The 27132-nt window shown below is 41.7% G+C and overlaps 1 protein-coding gene across 1 annotated transcript in view; it reads left to right on the plus strand.

The window, feature by feature from the left end:
* HERC5 (HECT and RLD domain containing E3 ubiquitin protein ligase 5) overlaps positions 1-24907 on the plus strand; it is a 42658-nt gene extending 17751 nt beyond the window's left edge. Inside the window, exons 12-23 of the mRNA XM_081229966.1 lie at positions 446-635; positions 1857-2011; positions 8069-8182; positions 9130-9240; positions 11022-11192; positions 13874-14017; positions 14934-15100; positions 19982-20048; positions 20897-20967; positions 23214-23397; positions 23490-23592; positions 24629-24907. Of these exons, the coding sequence (XP_081086092.1) occupies positions 446-635; positions 1857-2011; positions 8069-8182; positions 9130-9240; positions 11022-11192; positions 13874-14017; positions 14934-15100; positions 19982-20048; positions 20897-20967; positions 23214-23397; positions 23490-23592; positions 24629-24834 (1683 nt within the window). The 3' untranslated portion in view covers positions 24835-24907. The remainder of the gene's footprint in view (positions 1-445; positions 636-1856; positions 2012-8068; positions 8183-9129; positions 9241-11021; positions 11193-13873; positions 14018-14933; positions 15101-19981; positions 20049-20896; positions 20968-23213; positions 23398-23489; positions 23593-24628) is intronic.
* The last annotated feature ends 2225 nt before the right edge of the window (positions 24908-27132 follow it).

The following is a 27132-nucleotide window of genomic DNA, read 5'->3' on the forward strand; positions in this document are numbered from 1 at the left end:
CGTTGTCGCAGTCGTTGCTTTTTGTTTGATTTTGTTTTTTATTTTTGTTTTGCTTTGGGAGATTCTGACACATTCTTCCTCTTTAAAAAATGAGGTGTGCTAGTGGAACTGGAGGGAAGACTGTGGACCTTATCTTGGGAGGGCTGCCTTTTAGTTCTGAGTCCACCGTTCACCCAGTGTAATCTTGCACACGTGATTCCTTCTTGATCTCCTTCATGAACCCCAGCAGTTGGATGGAGAGGATACTTGTCACACGTTTACACACCTAGGTATTGGGGAAGCTAGATGAGATGGGTTGTGAACATGGGTTTTAGAGAGACCAAGAGATTGCTCCAGTTTCACGGTGGGATGAGACTCCGGGTTCCACACTTTCTTTTGTTACAGTAATTGCACCCAGTTCCCGCTGTGTTCTGAGTGTCTTTTCCTGGATCCTTTTTGACCACAGATAACCACATGTCTCAGGGATACTCTGTTCAAGAATCTTCCATTTCATTCTCCACATCAAGAAGCTTTAGAAGTTTTCTTCCTTCTCCCAGAATGTCCTGTGATGCATGATTATAACAACTGGGAGAGCCTGGTGGTTCCGTTTGCAGAGGCTGTTTACAAAATGCGTGACCAGTCGTCAGAGGTTCTGGGTAAGACTGATGTTTACACTTGAAAATACATGACTGTCTTCTCGGTGGAAACACATGCCTAGTGAAGTTATGGCAGAACTTAGGTGACTGTGAACACATTCATGGTTTTTAGTTCCTAGTCTTAGCATATTCTAACATGCTGTAATAATTACTGTGTTCATCCAGGATGGATTGTTCTAGTCCCGTTTTAGCGTTCTTGTAATGGTACCTTTGTGGCTTGGTCATGAGGTCCTTTGCCCCCTACTTTTCATTATGAAGAACTTCATACACGGACGTTGAAAGACTAGTACAGTGAATCCCAGATACTCTCTACCTGAGAGTCAACAGCAGTTAACATGTTGCCGTGTGTGTACAGATTACATCTGATGTACAGGTTACATTTTATTTTTGCTGAACTATTTGAAAGTGAGTTGGAGATATAAGGACATTTTACCCGTAATATTTCAGCATGCATCTCCTGAGGATATGGAATCCTGTATTACCTCAACAGAGTTATCACAGCTAATAAGATTAGCTGTGGTTCCATAATATTACCTCACATTTAGGCCATATTCAAATTTCTGCGCTTGTCCCGAAAAGTATTTTACAGGTTATTATTTTTTTTTAAAGAGCGTGGGTCAGTAGTCCTGTACAGTGTCTCACATCTAGATTTGTCTGATTGTTTCCTCCTGTCCCTGTATTTCCAGCTCTAGGGGCTTGATTATATTCTAATGAGGTTTTTGACACAAATAGCATATTCAGCCTAAGAAAGTCCATTCTTTCTTATGTTTTGTCACATTGTAAACGATGAGAAGCTGGTTTAAAGCAGTTTTCTTTTATACAATGCCGAAAGATGGTTTTTAAGAGTTAAAAACTCGTGCTGAGAGCGCAAAATAGAGTCGTGTAATCACAAATAGTTCTTAATCTGGTTTTTAATACTGTATGCTATTTCATCTGGGCAAAAAATGTGACTGATTAATTTTGTCTAGTTTTTTTTCCCCCCAACAAATTAATTAGATCAAATTTGTGGTTCTCTTACTGTCAAGACATTTTTTTGAGAACATTAAATTCTACACTTTCAATTCCGATTGTATTTACTGAAAAATTTATTACAAATGTGTCTTTATAACTACAATATATATGAAAATATTCTACCAGTTTCAGAAAATATTGAGTACTTTTTACCTTTAAGAATCCAAGAAATATTACATGCTGACAGTTACTTACCTTCGTATCCCTCAGAGGAATATTGGGCATCTCTGCAAGAATCTGCTTTCATCAGACTGGTCCAGATGTTTAAAACAGCCGTCATTGCGCAACTGAATTATTGGGCTGGAACTACTGAGAATAACTATCACATTAAAACTCTCCTAGAAATGTTGAAAAAGCTGCACAGGGTAAGTGCTGTTTTAGAAACCCATATATCTTTATTTTGCAATAAAAATTCCCTTGGTTTCACCTGGCTTGAAACTTAAGCAGATTCTTACAAAACATGAGGTTGATACTGCTATTTTTTAAATGTTGTTTTTTGTGACTTAAGTCATGCATATAAAGGAGTGTGTCTTGTATCCACGTACAGTTTAAAGAAAAGTAGTAAAACAGACATCAGTGTAACTACCACCCATGTTAAAAAAAGAAAACATTTCTAGTGCTTTAGAGATGCCTGTGTGTCTCTCACAGATTATACCCCCTCACCTCCCAGAGGTAGCCAGGATCCTGGATTTTCAGTTAATCATTCACTTACTCTTTATTGTTTTATAACCATAAGTATCTCTTGACACTATGCTGTTTAGTTTTGCTGTTTCCAAAATTTCATATGAATCGAATACATGCTGCTTACACAACGTTTTGTTTTTTTTAGACTCATCCAGATTAATACTTAGGTCTGTACTTCATTTTCACTTCTGTGTCATAGTCCATAGTGTGACTCTACCAGAATTATCCATTCCAGTATTGATGGATATACAGTATGTGCTATTTGCAATTCTTCTTGGGGGGGAGGGTTCCTCTATGAGAAAACATGCTACTGTCAACATTTTTGTACTTATCTCTTGGTGTCCATGTGTCAAGAGTTAGTTTTTAGTTTCCATCCCTAATTCTGGAATTGATAGATGGGAGGATATGCCTGTGTTGTTCTCTATGGGTAGTGACAAACTGTCTCCCAAAGTGGTTGGACCAATTTAAATCCCCTCCGGGAAATGAGGAGAATTCTGTTGCCCCATGTCTGACTTTAAAATTTGGAAAATATTTTTAGTGCCATATTGAAATCGTGCCAAATTATGACTTGATTATTGATTGATTGCCGAGTTGGGTCTTTGTTGCTGCACGCGGGCTTTCTCTAGTTGCAGCGAGCAGGGGCTACTCTTCGCCGCGGTGCGTGGGCTTCTCACTGCGGTGGCTTCTCGTTGCGGAACACAGGCTCAGTAGTTGTGGCTCACGGGCTCTAGAGCACAGGCTCAGTAGTTGTGGCACACGGGCTTAGCTGCCCCGCGGCACGTGGGATCTTCCCGGACCAGGGATCAAACCCGTGTCCCCTGCATTGGCAGGTGGATTCTTAACCACTGCGCCACCAGGGAAGCCCCAAATTATGATTTTAATTGTATTTCCCTGGTTCTAATGAATTAGAGCATATTTTCATGTTTATAATTGCAGTACTTGTTTCCTCTTCTATAAAGTACCTGTCCTTTTGCTCAATTTAAATGTATTGTTTAATTTTTTCTTATTGATTATAGGAGTACTTTTTAGTTTGGATACTAGTCCTTTGTCAGTTATATGTGTTGCAAATATCAAGTCCCAGTTTATAGCTTGTTTTGGTGGTTTTTGATGAACTCACTTTTTTTTTTAGGCCACACCCCTCAGCATGTGGGATCTTAGTGCCCCGACCAGGGATTGAACTTGCACCCCCTGCATTGGAAGCGGGGAGTCTTAACCCCTGGACCGCCAGGGAAGTCTGAAACTCAGGTTCTTAATTTTGATGTAGATAAAATTTGGGGACTTCCCTGGCGGTCCAGGGGTTAAGACTCCCCGCTTCCAATGCAGGGGCACAGGTTCGATCCCCAGTCAGGGAACTAAGATTGAGCATGCCACACGGCGTGGCCAAAAAAAAAAAAAAAAAAAAAAATGGCAGTCTATTCCTTTATGATCTTTACTCCATGTGTTTTGTTTTAAACTTTTTTTCCCTTCAAGGTTTTAAATTATTACCCGGATCAGGGATCAGGAGGGCTTCTTTTTGGAAAGGACCAGATGGTAAATATTTTAGGCATTTGTGAGATTTTACAAAATAAGCAGAGGGCCTGATTTGGCATCGAGGGCTGCTCTAGATAGTCTTCTAACAGAGATGGTAGCTGGGACCAGAGGAGGAGTACAAACAGAGGCTCATATACCATATGTCTAATGTTTAAAAGGTTAGAAATCTAGCTGACAACGTGTTGAATGAAATAAAATATACTCTATCTTCCCACCTTGACAAATAAACCTTCCTAATGGCAGGGGGAGCCGGGTTTGAATTTCGAAACCTTGGCTCCTTACAGAGTTCTGCAGCGAAAGGGGAGGCTCCGACAGACCCTCCCCCCTCCCACCCCCAGGTCCTCTGCGCTTCTCTTCCTTCCTAGGTTTTCTCCCACACCAGGGCTGTCCTGTGGCTGTGTGTGGACACCTCAGCCCATGTCTCTGTGTTCCATCCCACCTCCCACAATAGCCATTCCTTAGTCAACCCTGGGGCCCTGGAGCCTTGGGGTGTGTCCCCTGTGACACTTCCACTCCCCAGAGGGTAGGTGGAGGGAGAAACCTGTGTAGCTCCTGGGGCTGGCTTGGAGCCATTTGGGTAGGGACTTGGGGGTCTTGGGTCCTGGAGCTCAGTCTAGATGGGGATGTGTGATGAGTGGGCTGCATATAAACAGGCCCCGTTGACCCTGCAGACCCCTTGTGGGAAGGGGCTTGGCTGGAGGAAGCCCAGAGCAAAGACCTTTAAATCAGAGGCCCAGGACAGAGGTCACTCCTCCAAGGTCTAAAGGGAGTATTGAGGTTAGCTTTGCCTTTCACACTTTGGTGTTTAATCCAACTGAACATTTATGTTTATTATTTTCCATATGAAGACAAGTACCTATAGCACCACTGAACTGAAACTCTGTCCTTTCGGCACTGACAGGTAGTGTGACCTGTCATAAAACAAGTTTCTGTGTTCGGGGTTCACGTACAGGCTCCTTTCTGTACTGTTAGTCATTTTATGTGGCTCTATATTGTTTATACTTGCTAAAAGAAATACTCCTGTCTTCTTCTTAAAGTGAATCTTGGATATTTTTGGCATCTGGTTCTTCCCTGTAAATTTTGGAATTGGCTTTTCAGATTCTACACACACATACACAGATCTTACTGGGAATTTGATTGAAATTGCATTTAATCTGTATTTCAGTCTGGGGAGAATTGACATCTTTACTGTTGTGAATCTTCAAAGTATCTATTTCTTCTACTTACTAGATTATCTTTTAAGTTTTTCCATGAGTGTTTGTTATTTTACTATGTAAGTCTTGGATATCTTTAGTCAAATCTATTCCAGGGTATTTAACTTTTTAAAAGTTTTTGTAAATGCTATCTTTTAAAAACTAGATTATCTGTTGTTGGTTTAATAGCAGATAAATGCATTGATTATAGGAATGCATTGTAGGAATACATTGATTTTTGAATATTGATGTTTTTCTTTTTTCTTGTTTTTTTGGCTGCACTGTGCAACATGTGGGATCTTAGTTCCCCACCCAGGGGTCGAACCCAGGCCCCATGCAGTGGAAGCTCGGAGTCTTAAACCACTGGACCGCCAGGGAAGTCCCTGAATGTTGGTTTTTTAATAGCCAGTGAATTTGCTGAATTCTCACATTATATCTAGTAATTTAACTATAGATACTTTTGCATTTTCTGTGCAATCATATCTTTGAAAAAATGTTTTTTCTTCCCAATTCTTAGGCATTTTATTATTATTATTTTCCTTTGCCCTGTTGCGCTGGCTAGGCCTTCCTATCCCTAGTTGTTCAACAGGAATGTTGAATAGAAGTCATAGTTATAGTAGGTGCCTAATCTTGTTGGTGATTTTAAAGGAAAATTCTGAATATCACTATTAAATAACATTTTTACTGTGGGGTTTTGTAAAATAATCTTTCTAGGTAAAAGGATGTTCCCTCCATTTCTAAGTTGTTACACGTTTTAATTCAAAACAAGTATTGACTCTCTCCTCCTGAAATTCTACTTATTTTGTATGTTAGATCTTCTCACTCTGTCATCCATGTCTCTTAATTGTCCTGTCATAATTTCCGTCTGTTTGTCTCTTTGTACCCCATTCTGGATGATTTCTTCAGCCCTATCTTCCTGTTCATGAATTCGCTTTTCAGTGATTTTTGTCTGCTATTAAAACTGTCTTTTGACTTTTATTTCTAGTAGTATGTTTTCACTTCTGGAAGTCCTCATCGGTTCTTTAATTTTTTTTTCTTGGTCATTATTTATAATTTCTGGGTATCTGAAGTCTTTGCAGGTCAGTTTTTGCTGTCTTTAGTTTCTGCTGAATCTTCCTCATGGCTCCTTCATTATCATGTATTTTGTGACTGTGTGTGTGTGCGTGTGTGTGCGCGCACCCACGCACATTTCCCTTGGAACCTTTATCTTTTGGAATTCTTTAAGGGCTGGGTCTTTTCAGGGAGAATTTGCTTCTGCCAGGCTCCTGGCGACACCAGCAGTTTGGTACTATTAAATGAGTCTTTAAAGATTAGCATTTAATATAAAGATTGAAATTTTGGCCTGAGGCTTTTTAGATCTCCAGGTGGTATGAATCTGGTGTGTGAATTTTCAGGAGAGTGCTTTTGTAATGACAAATTCTATAGGCGACCTTTTTCCCCCAATGCCAGCACCATTTTTTTTAATTAAAAAATTTTTAATTTATTTATTGAAGTATAGTTGACTTATATTAGTTTCAGGTGTACAGCATAGTGATTTGATACCTCTATAGATTACACGCCATACAAAGTTATTATAAAATACTGACTATTTTCCCTGTGTACCTTACACCCCGTGACTTATGTATCTTATTATTTTTTTTTATTGAAGTATAGTTGATTTACAATGTTGTGCCAGTCTCAAATGAACTTATCTACAAAACAGAAACAGACTCACAGACGTAGAGGACAGACTTGTGGTTGCCATGGGGGAGGGGGAGGGAGAGAGGGATAGACTGGGGGTTCAGGTTGGTAGATGCAAACTATCAACATCCAGCACCATTTTAACTACAGTTTGCCTCATGGTCTTGGAGTCAAGGTGGGGATGGGTTGATGCAGGAGTGGGGGAAAGAGCTTGTTCATTTCTAGGTTACCCTGGTTCACTCTAATGGTAGCCCTTTTTGGGTCCCAGATTTATGAAGCAAGGTTCCCTAATTTGAACAGTCTGGGCTTTGTCTCCTTTTCTCAGTCTCAGCCATTGAAACTGAAGTTCAGGTTCACCAGGTTTGACAGATACTCTCAAGGGAAATGCCACCTTCCCTTAGTTTTTGACCTGATTATTCCATCCAAAAATGTTGGTTTACAGTTTATCCTATATTTATGGTTGTTTTCAGTGAATCAAAGTGCCTAATCTATCAAACTACTTAAAAAAAAAAGTCTGCCCTACTGCTGAAAAGTGATGCCTGCTCTTGGCTGTTTTTAAAGGTTTTATATAAAAGTGAAAGATCAATCAAAAAAATAATTCCAGGTCTTGAAAAATTGAGCAGTTTACTGAAGAGCTCAGGGAAAGTGTATTGTAATGAGCTTGCCACTTACAAAGAGAATTCCTAGAAATACTGAAGCAGCAACAGAAGAAATCTTGAAGGGATCCTGCTTTGTCCTTTGACTCTTAACAGGCAACGTGAGAATGTTTGTCAAGCTTCCCCCCACACACACATCCAGAAGAATCCACGAAGACGGCGTACCCTCTTTCTCCATTACTCTGAGGCTGCTGAGGCTCTTGACAGTGCAAGGCTGAGATCAGCAGGGTCCTGGGGATCCTAGTCACAGGGATGAAACAGCATCCCCGTGTGGTGGCACTGGTCGGGGAACTAAGATCCTGCAAGCTGCGCAGTGCAGCAACCGCCCCCCGCAAAGAAAGAGAAAGAAAGAACATGACATGAAGTATTGGGCCCCAGAGTAGTTTGGATTCATATTGCACTGTATTTTTCTTTGCACTTGAGTTTCTTTAAAACTTTTTTATGGATTAAAAGTAATTCGAAGTTTTTCATCATACCATCAATTTCTACTGTTAAATCTTAGGTATTCTTTATGCTCCTGAAAGTTTGGGGCTTTGGCAGTGGGGGAATTGGATAGAACTTAATTCTGGTCATTAAAAGTATGTTTAACTTGCTGTTTATGCTGATAATCTAATTTATAGCCATTAAGCAAAATTGTCTTTATATAAAGAACTTTCTCACAGGTGGTATTTTATTTAAGGTAAACCAGACTAAATGTCAGCTGCCTGAAAATATCTTCAAAGTAAATGAACTCACACACTTGCTTGATTTTTGTGAAGATGCATACAGAAGGCTCACCTGGAAAATGAACACAGTAAGTATGGCATATTTAGAGAGGATATTGATTGTCGCTAAGTTAATACAGGCACTCGTTCTGTAACTTTGTACGAATTTCCAAAACTTCCTGTACTCTGCAAAATTGCCCAATAGAAATAGCAGGGCTTATGGGAAAAGCAAGGCAGACCCCTCAAAACCAATGCAGTTTTGTAGCCAGAACACTGACAGAAAAGTGCTTCCTGCCTGGGGGGATAGCTCAGATCAACCAGGCAAGCAGCTTGTGCACAGTGCCGCGAGATGAAAAATGCACAAAAACCGAAGGGTAGAAATCTCTCCACACCCTGATTAGAGGATGGGTGGTACTGAGATAACACCTATGGGAGTGGAGCTTTGCTCTTAAGGTAGGTATAGGAGGCTCGGTGACTCACCAGGAGCCAGCAGGATAGGGCTGTAACTTTGGGGAGGGTGCCCTGCATGTAAGTACTCCTTTTTCATTTTCTTAAAATAAAGCTAAAGGGCTCTTGCCGCCAGCTCAGCAGGTAATCTGAGATTTTTTTCCTCCTTTTCTCTGAAGGTTCTAATTCTACTCCTAACACATCATCCTTTGCCTGGGAAAAATCTTGTCTGAGCTTAACCAGCTATCTACGTTCGGTCACTCCCCCGCTTACCCAATGCATCTGAACGAATGTCACATTTCAGAAGTGCAGGTGGCAGCAGAGCAGCCTCCTGGGGGAAATGTCCAGAGTTTATAATTACTGGTGAGAGTAGATGAGTGCTGGAGACACTAGGCTTAGGTACCTTTCATTGATATCTATAGAACAGTTTCGTAGAATTTTATATTCTGAGCACTACTGACCACCATTTTGGATTGCTTTGGCTATAAGTACTGAGACCTGAAACCATCAGGGCTTTAAGGCTAAGAAGTAAGGCATAAGATTTCTCTGTCCTTTCATTGATCAAAATTGTTGTCATTTCCATTTTTAGGACACTTCACTGGACATCCACTGTCCTGTCATATTCAGTCATTTTCCATTTATCTTTAATATTCTGTCGAAAGTCAAACTACTGTATGCAGACTCGTGTTTAAAAATACAGGTATGCCCGCCTATTTCTTTGTTTTCATTAGCAAATCAAATGATGAGTATCTTTTCCAATGTATAATAGAGGAGTGATAAGGGAGCCACCCACTGGTGACAATTCAAGACGCTTATACTCTAATGAAGAAGGCTAGAGAGACTGTCACAATTTGAGTTGGGTTGGCCTTGAGGCATATTAGGTCCTCAGTAGCAAAGGAGAGAGCTCGGGCCTAGCTGTAGGGCTTTTGCCTTGAGGTTGGCGCCGGTAGTCTTCTGAACGGTAACTCAAAGACGCACGGCAGACGTGGGCTTGATTGGGATTAGCACCAGTACATAAGAAGGTCCAATCTAATGGGAAAACATAGTAGTGGGAACAGAGATGACAGAGGATTCTTGAAATTCAGACCCAGAGAAATGGCTGGTACTCTGTGATCATGCCATAAAAAAGGCTTGTGCAAAGTATTTCCCATCCAGATGTACTTACTGTCATCAGCTGACTTGGTTCTGTTTGTCAGCGTATCCAGCAAGGGGTTTTGAACTTAAAATTGTACACTTGAAAATGCCTCGGGCTTCCCTGGTGGCGCAGTGGTTGAGAGTCCGCCTGCCGATGAAGGCGACACGGGTTCGTGCCCCGGTCCGGGAGGATCCCACATGCCGCGGAGCAGCTGGGCCCATGAGCCATGGCCGCTGGGCCTGCGCGTCCGGAGCCTGTACTCCGCAACGGGAGAGGCCACAACAGTGAGAGGCCCGCTTACCGCAAAAAAAAAAAAAAAAAAAAAGAAAATGCCTCAGAAGATGTACCTCATTGCATTTTTATAAGGATTAAATTTGTTGATATAGGTAAAGCATTTAGAACAGTGCCTCTCACAAAGTGCCCAAAAGTGTTAACACTTGTTGTCACTTTTATGCTTATATATGCATCTGTATATCTATGTGCATGAATAATATTCAAATCTATGTCATAAAAGTAGATACCTTTACATAATGCAGTTGCCATAATAAAATAAAATAGGAAATTGATTTATAAGTTCCAAGTAAGACCATTAATGAAATATTTAACAGAGGAAAATAGAAAGAAAAAAGATACAAGAACTTTATTTTGCTTCAACTCTGTAACTATTCTCTCTTGATTTTAAACAAGCTTCCGGTAATTTTTTTTATAGAACTGGCGTTTGATTTCTCTCTGTTTTGCTGAGAGACATAGACGTTAATGATCCCAAATTGCCATTTGGTTCCAGATGGATGGTCTGTGTGTCTGTCAGTCTGTGGGTCTGTCTCTCTCATGGTAACTTTGTAGATTATCTGTCCCCTAAAATCTCTTGTCTGAGTTTTCCTCCTGGAAAAGGATATCTTCAGAGAGGTCTTTCATCCTGCACTTTTCCTGCAGCAGGCTTCTTTTCTAAACGTCTGAACTTCTCTTCCTGATGAGAATACTAGGTTTCAGCTCACTGCTTCGGGCTCACTCGTCAGTCTGTCAGCCTGTTGACGATCGTCAGTCGGTCCCTGAAGCGTTCATAATTGTGTTGACGGGATACAGCGGTCCAGAGGAGCCCGCGGTTGGTCACGTTGCTGCTCACCCAAATCAGCCCCACAAAGCTTTTCATTTCCTATGTCTCATGTATCTTCTGCTCACTGGGGGTGAATACTGAATATATAGCCTGTCTTCAGGAGTGTATCTAGGGCTCTTTTCATAAATGTTTGTGGCACGCGCGTATAATAAACTGAACCGGTTTATTCTACTTCGTAAATTTCTACTTAGAGCAAACAGTGAAATGAAGTGAAACATTTTTCTTTTCCCAGGAGAAAAGATTGCGAGCTTATATGAGGTTGGCTGGCTTTGTGGAACAAGAAGAGTCTGAATTTGCTTTACTGCCCACCTTTAATCTAAGAGTCAGAAGGAATTACTTGATTGAGGATGTTTTGAATCAGCTAAATAAGTTTGAGAATGAAGATTTGAGGAAGGAGTTACTGGTAAAGTATAATTCTTACTTAATGTTTTTGCTGCTAAGACAGAAAACATAAAAGAATGTAATAACGGGCCTTACAGAGAGGGAATTATCTCCTTTTTCCGCTGGGGTTATCTGTATTGGAGTTCCCCTAGTTTTCCCCAGTTACCTGTGAATTCCAGGTGAGAGCTGTCAGTACAGTCTGGCTAACGAGCAGCAGGTGAAATGGTCGTCCTCGCCCCAACCTGATCAGGTAGATAGCCCAGTACTAGCCCTAAGAGGTCCATTCCCTCATGAGGCTTGACCAAGCCTGGCTGGTCATCACCTTTTAAAGGTTCCAGTGAGATGGGGTTGACCCAGAGGAGAATTGAGAGCTTGTTTCTGCTCTCCTGCGGGAGCCCAGATTGCTTTGTTGAAGAGAGAACATTCTCTTTATTGACTACATAGTTTTTTGAGGGTATAATTGTAGATATCACCATGTCCTGAATATTCATTAATAATGATCTTTGGTTTAGCTACTGTATAACTTGTCTTACTAACAGATATTCGACACAGAATAATAATGACTAGAAGATCTAATGAATGTTTTCCTTATGCCAGGAACTACTGTAAAAGCTTTACACTTTTGTAACCCTTCGAACCACACTGTGTAGGAGGTTCTGTTTTTCCCTCCTTTTACAGATGGGGAAACTGAGGTGCAGAACCATGAGGTAACTTATCCCAAGGTGACACAACTGATAAGTATCAGAGCCAGGATTTCAGCCCAACCATCAGGCTCTAGACTTTCCAATTAAGACAAGTCAGGATTTTCCTGATAATATTTATTAGAGTGTTTCTGATTTGAGACGTTAGTTTATCACTTGCCCTACTCAGATTAAAAAATGATTGACTTGACCAAAGCTCAAGGTACTATTTTAAAAGTACGGAGTTTGCAGTTAGAGTTGGCATTTCTGTGTATTTTTGCACATAGATAATTTTTTAAAATCCAGTGAACTCGGGCTTCCCTGGTGGCGCAGTGGTTGGGAATCCGCCTGCCGATGCAGGGGACACGTGTTCGTGCCCCGGTCCGGGAAGATCCCACATGCCGCGGAGCGGCTGGGCCCGTGAGCCATGGCCGCTGAGCCTGCGCGTCCGGAGCCTGTGCTCCACAACGGGAGAGGCCACAGCAGTGAGAGGCCCGCGTACCGCAAAAAAAAAAACAAAAACTAGTGAACTCATTTTGACTCTAAACTGTGTCAGCCAGCCAGTCCACTCAGTTATTTTAGTTCCACTTTTATAATTCATTCATCCATTTAAAAAATTTAGGTAACGTTTGATAAGCAGCTACTATTTTCCAGACTGTGTGAGACATTTTACCTGTGTTATCCCATTTACTCTTTTTGATGATCTCATGGGAAAGCACGCTTTGTGAGGTTCAGGAGCTTGCCCGTATAAAGGGGCAGGGTAAGAGAAAGGATAGAAGTTCCAGCACAGAGCCGCAGGAATTTCTGGTGTTAAAGCAGCATGAAAAAGAAGAGAGAAATGAAAGCTTAAATAGTGCTTCATAAGAGAAAGCAAGGGAGAAAAGAGTGTGAAGAAGGAGGAGGTGGCCAGAAGTGTAAAATGAGTGGGTGAAATCAAGATGAGACATGAGAAACTCAAGTCCTTGGAACTGGGGATTCACAGATCCTTGGTCCTCTTGGAGAGAAGCATTTAAGTAGAGAAACGAGTTTAGAAGTTGGTGTACATTAATCTCCAAACTTTGGCAACCTAGAGTAGAGGAAGCCAGTATTGTCTGTACTGGAAACAATGGTGTTGAGATTTTTTTTTTTTCTTTTAAGGATAAGGGAGACCTTAACATATTTGTAAACTGAAGTGAAGGATTCCAAGAAGGAAAGGCAGAAAGGAACAGAGAAAGTAATTGAAGGAGCAAACATGGCTTATAATAGAGTCACCTTGAGGAGGGATTGGTGTCAACAGCTGGGATGCTGCCGCCTTACGGAATCAACAGCCAAGCCAATAAATACGTGTGCTTTGTTTTTTCAGTTTTTCTGAACATTCTGATATTTATGATTTCTTTATGTTTATTTTCATTATACTTAATGTACCTGATGATTATAAAAATGATGCCAATTTAGGTCAGTTTAGTGGTGAAGACTTCAGGCTCTCAGGTTTGTCACCCGTAGGATTAAGTCTCAGCAGCTGGGGACTTCCCTGGTGACGCAGTGGTTAAGAATCCGCCTGCCAGTACAGGGGACACGGGTTCAAGCCCTGGTGCAGGAAGATCCCACATGCCGCGGAGCAACTAAGCCCGCAAGCCACAGCTACTGAGCCTGCGTTCTAGAGCCCGTGCTCTGCAACAAGAGAAGCCACCGCAGTGAGAAGCCCACGCACCGCAACGAAGAGCAGCCCCCGCTCACCGCAACTAGAGAAAGCCCGTGCACAGCAACAAAGACCCAACACAGCCAAAAATAAAAATAAATAAAATAAATAAATTTATAAAAAAAAGTCTTAGCAGCTGTATAACCTTGGGAAAGTTATTTAAATTCTTGAAGCCTCATTAGCCTCCTAGAATTAGTAAGAAAATTCAATACACTAACACAAGTAATTTGCTTACCCCGGTACCTCCCAAATACTTGGGTCCACTATAAATAGTTATTAAATGAGATTTAATGCGTAGCAGTACAGAGCTCTGGAAGTGATGCATTATTTGCTCTCTTTCTTTAGGTTTCATTTAGTGGAGAAATTGGATATGACTCTGGAGGAGTCAGAGCAGAGTTTTTCGATTGTCTCTTTGAAGAAATGACCCGGCCAGAATATGGGATGTTCACATATCCTGAAGAGGCTTCCTACATGTGGTTTCCTGTCAAGGTAAGTCCTCTTTTCTTGGTGTAGGTGTTTCCTGAGAGAAAAGGTATGGGGATATACCATAGAAAATTAGGTTGTCTACACTGTTGTATTTTAGGAGAGGAAATATTGATGTAATTATGGAGATAACTTTTAATTCTAAAAGGGTGATTATTTGCTCTAAAATGGGGGTCCTCTTTCCCTGGGTTCCCAAGTCCACACAAGAGAATTTAAGCAATATATATGTATTGACCATTTCTAGAATGTATAGGTAAAAATGCACCCTTCCTTTCTTAGGCACTCATTCTTTATTCTGTTTTCCCAATGAATTTGAAGATAAAGCCTATGAAAAGAAATTGCAAAAACCTTGTTGATAAGGATTACTGAGCCTAATGTGTTTCTACTCCTGTTAATACGTTTATTTTTTATTGAAATATATTTGACATATAACATTGTATAAATTTAAGGTGTACCACATGTTGATTTGATATATTTATATTATAGTATGATTGCCATTGTAGTGGTAATTAGCACCTTTATCACATCTCATAATTATTTCTTTTTAGTGGTGGATAATTAAGGTCTAGTACCATAGCAAATTTGATGATTGTAATACAGTATTGTTATCCATACTCACTATACTGTGCATTTGAACTCTAGGATTAATTTGCTACTCATTGCAGCTTTTCCGCCTAAACAACATCTCTCCTATCTCCTCACCCCCATACTGTTAATGCTTTCAGTAACCAAAACTGTGGCAGGGATTTAAATTGACTTAATAATTGAATATAAACCCTAAGTATTCTTATCTCAAGATTTTTGGTTTTAATTGGTGATTTGATTTTGTGAAAGGCGAGAAATGGTTTACCTAATATAAATATTCCATTGTACTGGTAAAGATTCATAATACGTTAAGGTTTTTTTTTTTTTCTCTTTTCAGCCTAAATTTGAGAAGAAGAGATATTTCTTCTTTGGGGTTCTGTGTGGTCTCTGCCTATTCAGTTGCAATGTTGCCAACATCCCTTTCCCACTGGCTCTGTTTAAGAAACTTTTGGACCAAGCGCCATCATTAGAAGACTTGAAAGAACTCAGTCCTGTTTTGGGAAAGTAAGTTAACATAGTTCCTTTTTCAGAACCCTGTCTAACATATATTTAGATAAATATTTAAGCACACACATTCCAATAGTATTTTCATGTTCAATAGTAGCATTTTGGGTATTTTAAACTGATTCTAACTTTGTCAAATTGTTAGATAATAATTTAACTTTCTAAAATTAAGAAAAGTTGGTTTTTCGTGTAGCCAGTCCTCACTGTTTGCATTAACCTTTGTTTTATTTGAGTAGAGACAGTCATGACAGAGCACAGGTTACACCTTGGTGCAAAACCTGCAAGTGATGCTTATTTTATTTCATTTCATTTCATTTATTTATTTATTTTAAAGAGACGTGTTTTCCAAAGTTTTTTTTTTTTTTAATTTATTGATTTTTGGCTGTGTTGGGTCTTCATCGCTGCGCGCAGGCTTTCTCTAGTTGCAGCGAGCGGGGGCTACTCTTCGTTGCAGTGCGCGGGCTTCTCATTGTGGTGGCTTCTCTTGTTGCGGAGCACGGGCTCTAGGCACGTAGGCTCAGCAGCCATGGCTCACGGGCTTAGTTGCTCCATGGCATGTGGGATCTTCCCGGACCAGGGCTCGAACCCGTGTCCCCTGCATTGGCAGGCGGATTCTTAGCCACTGTGCCACCAGGGAAGTCCTGATGTTTACTTTAGAAGTTGTTTTATGTCATCGTCTTTAAAATGAAAACTTATTTCTAAGTTAAAAGACAAGCCACCACCTCACAAAACATATTGGTAACATATAATAGAAAGGGTTAATATCCCTGCTGAGTAAAGTGTTCCTGCACATCCATAAGAAAAATTGACAGAGTATACAAGAAAGTAACCTACAAGGGAAGCAATAGACATGGTTCATAAATTAAGATGATCGTGGATAATCATAAAGTAAGTGATCATGGAATGCATATTAAAGTGAGAGGCTAATATGGACTTCACATTGACAGTGGTTGGAAATACTGATGATGTGTAGTGTCAGCAAGGATTTGGGAAAAGGTTCACTCTGATTTCAAGAATTGTGAGTGGAATTGTGAATTGGTAACTCCTTGTCAGCGAGCAGTACGGCAGCACAATGTTCCCCCTTGTCTGCAGGAGACGCGTTCCAGGCCCTCCAGTGGGTCCCTGAAACAGTAGATAGTACCGAATGCTGTATATACCGTGTCTTTTCCTATACGTACATACTTAGGATAAAACTTTATTTATAAATTTGGCACACGATGAGATGAACAGTAACTGATAATAAAATAGGACAATTATAATAATATACTGTAATAAAAGTTATATGAATGTGGTTTCCCTCTCTCAGGATGTCTTACTGAGGAAATCTGATGCCTTTTCCATCCTATCTAAGCACTTATCATGCACTGTGGCCATAACTTTTGCAGTTTGAGGTGCAAGATCAAACCAGCATGAATTTTTTTCTTCTTTACAGTTTCCCAGATAGAAGATTCTTTCATACTGTAGATCCTAGCAACCTCAGCATCTGATTTTTTCTTTCCTTACTAAGTTGAGAACTTTCACCTTTTCACTTAAAACATACAGTTTATGGCTTCTCTTGGGCCCATCCGAATTGTCAGCATCACTGCTCTTGCTCTTTGGGGCCGTCATTAAGTAAAATAAGGGTTGCGTGGATGCAAGCACTGTGATACATACCACAGTGGTCATGAGGCAGCTACTGAATGACCAACAGGTGGGATACGCCCGACAAAGGGATGATTTGCATACCGCACAAAGAGGGGTGGTGTGAGATGGCATCATACTGCTCAGTACGGCCTGCCGTTTAAAACTGATGAATTATTCTGCAGTTTTCCATTTAATATTTTCAAATTGCAGTAGACCACAGATAACTGAAACTTTGGAAAGCAAAACCATGGCTAAGAGGGGACTACTGTGCTTAGAATTAAAAAAAAAAAATGTTTGCTGCTTTGACCCAGCAATTCTACCTCTAGACATTACACATTCAGAAATAGGCAGTCATGCAAATATGTCTGCTCATGCACATTGTATTAGATAGTTTATAATATGTAGACTACCTAGGAATTAATGTTTTTGGTCTACTTATGCAATAGAATACTATGGGGATTTCTAAAAGAATGAGAACAGTAGTATGATTCTGTTATTATTATTACCCCTATTTTACAGATGAGGAAACTGAAAGGGAAGGAAGTTAGGTAACTTGCCCCAGATCCCATAGCGACAGAACTAAGGTTGGAACACAGACACTGGCTCCAGAATCCAACTATTAACCGTTACACTTACGATACTAATAAGATAAGGAAAAAAATATTGAAAGCACCAAATTTGGAAAGGAGTAAGATAAATTTGTTATTTTTTACTGAAAACATTGAAAATGACATAAATAACGCTTATGCCTAAGAAGATTTAATAAACTAAATAACTTAATCTACATAAACTGAATAAAGACCACTAAATCCATATTAGCATTTCTCAAACTTTTAGACTTAAGACTCGCTTAAAAATTAAGAGAGGACCCCAAAGAGCTTTTACTTATATCGGTTACATTTGTCAGTGTTTATAATATTAGAAATTAAAAGTGATAAATGTTTTAAATACAGGAATACACGCTCATTCTGTTAGCTATCATGTAGCCTCTGGAAAACCCTGTTCTGTACTCATGACAGAGTGTGAAGGAGGCAAGTAACATCTTAGTAGTAGTATGAAATTAGTTTTGACCTTGTGGACCCCCCTGTAAAGGCCTCGGGGACTCCCAGAAGTTGTTGGTCTTGGTTATGCTTTGAGAATCCCTGATCTCTATATTCAATAAAACTCGTATTTGAATCCCAGCAGGCTTAAAAAAAAAAAAAGGCTGATTTAAAATTTATATGGATGAACAAGGGGCCAGGAATAGCCAAAAATAATTTGAAAGGTGAATAAGAATGGGGAACTTGGCTTACCGGATATCAAGAGTCATTAGAAAGCTGTATTAATTAAGGCAGCATGATATTGGTGCAAGCTTTCCAATGGTACAGGAGAGCATAGAACCTGACCCTTATACACATGGCACTTTGTTAGAGGTAGTATATTAGATCAGTGGGAACAGAAGTACTGTTCAATTAATGCACCTGGGAAAAAAATGAGAACAGATACCTTACATCACGTAATAGAATCAACTCTGTGTGGATAAGGGACTTAAATATTGAATGCAACGATGATGAAAATATGGACAGTTATCTTTCTCACCATTGGGATTTCTCAAGAAAGACATAAAAATACCAACATTAAAGGAAAGATTGATAAATTTAACTGCAATAAGATGAAAGAAGTTCTCTGTTCATCAAGAGATACCTTAGCAAAGAGAAAAGATACTCTTCAAGCTGTAGATACATGTATAACATTTTGGGGGTGGTAGAAAAATGGGATAAGGGAGGTACCCCCTATAGGTAGGTATAAGATACTGGCAATGTTTTAGTTCTTGTCTGGGGAGTCAGGTTCACAGGTGTTCTTCATAAACATACCCATAAATAAGCAAATGTGCTGTACAGGGACATATGAAGACAGAGTATCTTGAACCAAGTTTATGATGAATCCAGTTTTGTCAGCTGAGTTCGCATTACTTTCCCTCAGCCCTCCAAAAGCACACTAAAACGTGGTCTGTTTTTATCATGATACCGTAATAAAAGATCCAGCATTTTAGAGAATTCCTTGGCGGTCCAGTGGTCAGGACTTGGCACATTCACCGCCGTGACCTGGGTTCAATCCGTGGTCTGGGAACTGAGATCTCACAAGCCATGCGGCACGTGGCATGGCCAAAAAAAAAGAAAAAAGGGATCCAACATTTTGGCACAATATGGTAATAAAAAATCCAGCAGGGAAAAGGAATGAACTTGGATTCCACCTTCTCCCAGAGGTCTTCCCCGATGACACGCATCCCTTCAGAAGGAGTTAACCAAGCTCTCCCAAGTTGTACCCGTACCATTTACATCGTTCCTAGCTGCACGTCTCTGACAGCACTGTAGTAAGATTTTTATCAGCGAATCTTACCTATAAGTCTCAGGATTTAATCAACAATAACGTCTTACTCTCAGCTTTACGTCCCTTATCCCTGCCGTACCAGATACTTAATAAATGTTTGTTGAATGAATAAATGAGTGAGGGAGCACATAATATAGTATGCTGTGTATTACTTTAAAAGTATTTATAGGGACTTCTCTGGCAGTCCAGTGGCTAAGACTCCGCGCTTCCGGTGCAGGGCATGCAGTTTCGATCCCTGGTCGGGGAAACTAAGATCCCGCATGCCACGTGGCCTGGCCAAAAAATGAAAAATTAAGAAAAATAAAAGTATTTATAAAGGTGGAAATATAAAGACAGGCTGCTCTCCATTCTGATGTAACCTCTGTTCTCACAGTTGCCTTGAAACAGTTAAGGTGGTCAAATTTCAGGTCTGTCTTAAGCTTGAAGATATTGGGACGGGAGGTATAGAGAAGGTCCTTGGACCCACCCACTCCTAAAAATTTCAAGTGATACCTGATAATTAAAAGGAAATCGATTATTCTGTAAGTAATGTTTATTAAAAGCTTAAAGAAAGGTAACACCAGTGTGAATGAGTTTCAGAATCAGTAAGCATGTTAGTGATCCTTTTCTGGATAGGAACCTGCTGCCACTGGGTAATGCAGATAGGGTGGAGGGAAGAGAGCTGGGAATGGTGTGAGGAGCCTGCAGAATTGCAAAGAAACCTCCAAATCTCACACTTTCGGCTGAGGTCTGGCCCGAGTTAAGACGCTCAGTACACAGAAGCAGGTTCTGTGAACTGAACCTGACCTCCCACCTTGGGAATAAGCGTGCCCTTGACATTTATTTCAGATGGTGTTTCTAGCCATCATGATTATTGACATCTAAAGAATAAAATCATTTGTTCTTTAGGAGTTTGCAGACACTTCTGGATGATGAAGGCGATGACTTTGGAGAAGTATTTGACATCCATTTTAATGTGAGTAACAGTAAAAATCAAATTACGGCTCATATTTAATCTGATGAACCATTTTTATACTTACCTTTAATAAAAAACCACACTGAATTAAGCTAGTACAAAAGGTGTTCTTCCTCATTTTTCATGAGCTGGGTGTATCAGTTAGATTTTACTAAGTAACAGACAACGCCTAAACTTAGTGGCTTAAAACAGCAGACACAATTCTGTGGGTGTCTGGACTGGGCAGACTTGGCGGGCTGCCTGGCCCACAGTGGCCTTGCTTACACACCTGGTGGCCAGCAGGCTGGTTGGCTGAGGGGGTGTCTGCTGGAACAGCTGTCTCTGTTCTGGTGACCTTTTATCCTCCAGTAGGCTAGCTGAGGCTTCTTCACGAGCGGTCGCAGGGTTATGGCGAGTAGGAGATGGCAGGCCCCGGCACACAAGCTGCTCTTCAAGCTTTTGCCCCTGTCAGGTCCCGTCGGCTAAAGTACTTCACGGGGCCACACCTGGACTCAGGAGCTGAAGCAATAGACTCACTCTCTTGATGGGAGGTGTTGCAAAATCACATTGCGTACATGCCAGAATGGGAGGAATCTATGGCCATTTTTTGCAGATCTACCATACTAGGTCTGTAGTGTGTAAAGTGAATACTGAGGTATGGCAATTGTCCAATTAATTTATTCAATATGATCAGTTAAAATAGATAATTCAAGTTCTTTAAGAAACTTATTTTTCGTTTTGCATGATAACAGTGGTAATTTTTTACCACCTTGCTGGTTTGAGGAAAAGAGGTATGCTCCAAAGTGTTTTTGTTGATAGTAGATTGTTCGGGATTCTCTTCGAGATACTGAGTTCATTTGTGGTTACAGGTGCATTGGGACAGAAATGATGTAGACTTAATTCCTAATGGAAGTCACATAACTGTCGACCAGACTAACAAGTAGGTACAAAGAAATGAAGTATTTGTTTTGTTTACACACTGTATTTATTTCACTGGGCTCTAAAAATTCCTTGTAATTATTGTTTTCCTTTCTCAGTCATTTTCCCAAAAGGCAGAGCGTCAGTTCATGTTGTATGTATATACGTGTGTCTCCTAGGGTTTGTATGCTGGCTGGGAAGGAAATGGCTTTCTTGGAGAGGCCTTCCCTCATCTTCCTGTCTAGGATTATACCACTGACCTCTCTCTCTTACCCAGCTTTACTTTTTCTTTTCACGTCACACATTACCTACCTTTAGGATTTTTGCTTGTTTCCTTATCAGTGTTTCCCGTAGCTCTGAGGAACTGCATGATGGCAGGATCTTGGTCTGTCTTGCTCACCGTTGTTTATCCAGTGCCTAGAGTTGTCCACAGTGGTGTCTGGTCCATAGCAGGCGCTCAGTTTTGTTAATATTATTTGATGTTACTGTGGTATCTTGACTTCCCAATACTTTATGGGATGCCACTTAAAGCCATAGAGTTTGCGATTATAGAACGTTCCCCTGATAGTTGGTCAGAGTGGCAAAGAAATATCTAGTGAGCATTCTTTATTTTTAAAAAACTTTGTATTATAATATAACATACAGACAAGTTCAAAATTATAAGCATTCAGATTAAGAAATAGAACATTTCTAGCTCTGGTATATTTTATGATTATACCCCAATTTGTCCATAGTATCATTGATTGCCTGGCCCCTTTCCCTGAAAGAATTGGCAAATGTGCCCAGAGGCAGAAACTGCAAGTTAAGTGCTGGGCTCACCTCAGGGAGCTTCCCTTGTCTCTTAGTCCAAAGGCCTCTTGAGTCTTGACTTAGATTTGGAAACCTGGAGCTAGATGTGCTTTTGTATATTACCTGGGTTTTTCTAGTTCTTATCGCTGGGAACATTTGCTCCGAGCTACTCCATCCTAGCTAGATATATATATCCCCTCTTTGTTTGTGTTTAAGCACAAATAATTACTCACTCTGACAAATTCAGACAATACAAAAGAGTATAAAATAGGAAGTTTCCCCTGTCTCCCAAGCCCATTCTCCAAAGATAACAGGGACGGTTTTATTCTTCCAAAATTTTTCTCTTCTTATCTGTCAGTTCTCTTAACTGTGTGACTTTGAGCAATCTCGTACCTTCACTGTGTCTCAGTTTCTTTTCCTCTTCACCAAAATGCCATAAGAACCTGCCTTGCAGAGTTTTATGAAGATTAAATTAGACAATACATGAAAAAAACAGCTGTAACAGTTCATGGCATATGGTAAGCAGCCAGTTATTAGATATTCTAGCTCTTACTTTTTTTTTTCTGCTTTAGAATATTTTATTGGTATCCTTTTGATAAGACCAAGTAAAGGCCGCCTAATTCATTTTGGCCCCCAAATTTCTAGGCAGTCCCCTCCCCCCATCCCCCAGAGGTTGACAGCTGCTCACATGGGTTCATGCAGGAAAGATGTAAAGTTCCTAGGATGTGTCCAGCACCAGATGGAGGACATCCTTTGTGTCAGCAGAATTCACAGCACCCGGGTAGAAGGCACGCTGCCCTCCACTTCTTGTCCCAGCCTGTTGTTGCAGTGGCAGGAACCATAACCTGGGCATACCAGCCATCCCAACAGCACTTCTCCAAGAGGAGAATTCCAAACCTTAGGCCTTCAGTCACCGGGCTAGCCCTGAATCTCTGTGAAGGGGCACTGCCCCAGCTGGACTTCCAAAGCTCTCGTGCTTTATTCAAGAATAACGCGCCGGGCCTTCCCTGGTGGCGCAGTGGTTGAGAGTCCACCTGCCGATGCAGGGGACACGGGTTCGTGCCCCGATCCGAGAAAATCCCACATGCCGTGGAGCAGCTGGGCCCGTGAGCCATGGCCGCTGAGCCTGCGCATCCAGAGCCTGTGCTCCGCAACGGGAGAGGCCACAGCAGTGAGAGGCCCACATACCGCACAAAAAAAAAAAAAAAAAAAAAAAAAGAATAACACACCGGTGGATGTCTCAAGCCCCCTCGTGGCACTGCAGACCCTCCTTCGAGAATCAGGGGGCTGCACACCGGCAACTGTGCAAAGATGGCGCAGGTGGCTGCCTTCCCCTTGTTTGGGGGAGGTTTTGCAGCAGCTGCCCGGCGGACCCCAAGGCCACTGTCTCTTACTTTATTTTTATCGTCCTTTTCACCCGCCCCCCAGTTTTGTTCAGGATATTGCAGTAACCTGAAATCATTTTTTGTTTCATTAAAGGAGAGACTATGTTTCTAAGTATGTCAGTTACATCTTCAACATCTCTGTAAAGGCAGTTTATGAAGAGTTTCAAAGAGGATTTTACAAAGTGTGTGACAAGGAGATTATTGAATTTTTCCATCCTGAAGAACTCAAGGATGTGCTTATTGGAAATACAGATTATGACTGGGAAACATTTGAAAAGGTACATCATCAAGGCCAAGCGGTTTGAATCCACACTTTGCCGGTTTGTTGCCTGAATATGTGTTTTGTTTTTTTTTTTGCATTTTTCTCTAGAATGCACGTTACGAACAAGGATACGACAGTGCACACCCCACCATAGTGATGTTTTGGAAGGCTGTACACAAACTGACGTTGGAGGAAAAGAGACAGTTCCTCGGTGAGTGTTGTCTCGGGAGGAGATCTGTAGTCTCTTGTCTTTTCTGTGAGGTCATGGTCATGGGTACCACCTGCAACGAATCATACTGTCAGAGCTACTCCTAGCCCAGTGGAATGTCCTGGAATGCCAGGTTGTGCCGACATCAAAAAAGAAATGTGAGTATAGGTCTTTCTCCTGTCATTTTCAATTCTGCCTTGCTTCTAAACGTTTCTTTTCTTTGAGCTAAATATTGAGGCTTCTCCTGTAGTTGCTGTCACCATGCAGTTACCCAGCCCCTGTGGGATGGACTGTCATTTGTCTCCACTACTTTACCTCACCTTCAGACCTTGAGCTCGGTTTTATGCCTATTCGGTGCTTTTCCTGAGACCTGTCTAAAGACTTCCTCTCTCATTTTCTTACTCAACTTCCTTAGCTTATGTTTGAGAAACGTTTACCTTCTTATGCTTTTTTCTGTGGATAACATGGGTGTTGGAAAGTGTTCAGGCTTCTCCAGAAGCCCAATCTAACTCTCCAGTCTTAGCGCTTATAGGAAATCTTTGTTCCAGCCAAACAGTCCCCTTGTCTGTACATTCTGGAGCCCACTCTGCACCTCCCACCTCCAGCTTTCCCCTTCCGTTCCTTGAACCTTCACCTACCTCCTTGTGGCCTCTCTGTACCTTTCCCTCCTTTAAAGGTTCAACTTCATTCTGAACTCCCGGTCATCCCAGCCTGATTCTCTCTCCCTGCTCTGAACCCCAGCATTTACACTCAGAAGGTACTTAACTCCACGGCACCTTGTTTGCTGTCTTACACCCTTTTATTTTTCTCTTGCCGTTTGTCTTTTCCTGCTCAAGAAGCTACTATACCCAGGCAGGCTGTAAGCCACTTGCGGGCAGTGACTGTGTCAGACTTTGTGCTAACAGTGGTCCCCAATGCACTCCAATGTAGGACTGCACAGGGGCCCTCAGTGAGTGTCTTTAAATGTCTAAACACATTTTCTCTCTGTAAATTTTGGTCTCTGTGAAGCAGGTCACTCATTTTGATTCTTCTTTTTTAGTGTTTCTTACAGGAACGGACAGAATTCAACTAAAAGGTTTAAAGAACATGAAAATAACATTTTGCTGTCCTGAAAATTTGAATGAGAGAGATCCCATAAAGGCACAGACGTGTTTTAGTGTCCTTTACCTCCCTAAATATTCTACAATGGAGAGAGTAGAAGAAGCGCTTCAAGTAGCCATCAACAGCAACAGAGGGTTTGGCTGACTCTACCCCTCACTGTTCCCCCCTTTCGGGAAGTATTTTCAAAAATAAAATTAACTCAGAAATTAACATAAAAGTCTTGCTGACTGTTCAATGTGTTTACCTGCTTTTTTAGAATGGCTGTTTTTGCACGTAAGATGTATTAGTGGTGATACCGATTAGGCTGTCAAAACAAGGTGACCCTGAAACCCAGTGCATCAAGTGAGACAGAGGGGATTTTTTTTTACCTCATGAACGTCTGGGTAGTGTGTCCAGGGGCTGAAGTGGTGGTTTCTCCCTCTCAAACTGCTCTAGTAAAAGTCACAAATGACTTTCTTGTGGCAAATTTCAATGGAGACTTGCCCATTTCCATCTTAAAGATATTTATTGCATTTGAAAGTGTTGACTACTTTCTCCTCAAAACTCTCATGCACTGCTAGGCTTCCTTTTTCCTTGGCTGCTTCCTCATTTCCTTTGCGTGTTTCTCGTACACTCCCTTGACCTAAAGTGCTAGCGTAGGCGTCTTTTCCCACTCTGCACGTCCTCCTCGTCGCCGTGGAGTCAGTTATGACTTCCATGCTGATGGTACCCAGGTCTCTCTGTCTTTGCCTGACAGGAGCTGATAGCGAGCCCAGCACTGCAGCCGACTTTCTACGTGGCCTGTGTCTACCTGCATGCCTCTCAGCTCCTGCATCGCAGCGTGTTCAAGCAGAAGACGGCCGTTTTCCTGGACTCAGCTTGGAATGGTACCACCGATCCCTCCTACAGCCATCTTCCCCTCCTCCCTCTCCTTCACTCCCTCCGTTAAATCAGGTTTTGACGATTCTACTTCTCATCTCCCTCTAAGCCCACTGCCAGTGCTTTAGTTACAGGCTCTCACCATCTGTCCCATCGCTGCAGTTGTCTGTCAGCTGGCCTCCTTGTATCTAGACTGTCCGGTAGAACTTTCCGTGAGGCTAGAAATCTAGATCTGCGCCGTTGAATAAGATGGACCCCTGCTGTAGATAAGATTTAGCTGTTGAAGAATTTTGAAGAGAGAAAACTTCGGTTGGTAGTAGTGGCAGAAAAAGTGTAGAACTGTGCCGTCCAATGTATGGCTATTTAGCTCAAATGAGATTTAAAATTCCATTCCTCAGTCAGGCTAGCCACATTTCAAGTGCTCAGTATCTACACGTGACTGGTGGCTACTGTATTGGTGCAGATTTGAGCACGCGTCACCCCAGGGGTCCATGACGCACGAAACCTCTGCAAGTTTGCATGTGCTTTTTTTTTTCCTTTTTCTGGGAAGAAGATCCGTAGTGGGTTTTTTTTTGTTATTTGTGGTACGTGGACCTCTCACTGTTGTGGACTCTCCCGCTGCGGAGCACAGGCTCCGGACGCGCAGCCTCAGCGGCCATGGCTCACGGGCCCAGCCGCTCCGCGGCATGTGGGATCTTCCCGGACCGGGGCACGAACCCGTGTCCCCTGCATCGGCAGGCGGACTCTCAACCACTGCGCCACCAGGGAAGCCCGAGCCATAGTGTTTATCAGCTGCATATATCAAAACAATTTTAAAATCAAACAATAACGTCCCATCTCGCTAACACTGTTATTCTAGTTCCCAAATCCATCCCGACGTGCCTCCTGGTCTCCCACCACGGCCCTGCATACACAGTGCACCACATTCTTGTCGTTTGTAACTGGCTCAGTTTCCTGAACAGGCTGCAGTCTCCTTCCTGTGTTTTCACACATGGATTTTCTTCTGCCTGGAACCCTCTGCTCATCCCACCCGTATCCCTCCTGCTTCCTCACCTCCTGTCTTCAGTTCCGCCTCTTCCTCTGTCTGGGTTATTCCCAGTCGTTTCTCAGGATTCACTGCAGCTGTCAGGGCTGTCTAGTAGATGCCATGAGAGTGAATTAATAAGTTTGTGGAATATGGCTACCTAGCTCAGAATTCCCCAACTACAGTCGTCTTTCAGTTTCCTTCCAAGAGCTTAGCTGCCCGTGGTCCCAGGAGTTAGCTGAAAGCGCCACCTAGTGGCTTACGCAGAAGATAGCAGTCACTTCCAAACGGAGCATTTCATAAAGTGGCACAAAACTCCTGTCCCCTTTCCACACACAGTAGTGAGACTCTACTATGGCTCTTGGCTGTACCATGTAGTTTCTTATTTCCTGCCTCACTTAAAACTCCCACCAGGTCTGTGACAACTTCCACGTCACAGATGCAGAGTCTGAAGTTGAAAGAGCCTTCCTTAAAAGCCCACGCTGCAGGAATGGAAGAAAATGAAGAGGGAAAGTAGGTCATGACAAGTCCTTTCTTGCTCCCTCAGGGTGGAAAATCCC

This window comes from Mesoplodon bidens, assembly GCF_964165515.1.
Source record: "Mesoplodon bidens genome assembly, chromosome: 1".
Taxonomy (NCBI): Eukaryota; Metazoa; Chordata; class Mammalia; order Artiodactyla; family Ziphiidae; genus Mesoplodon; species Mesoplodon bidens.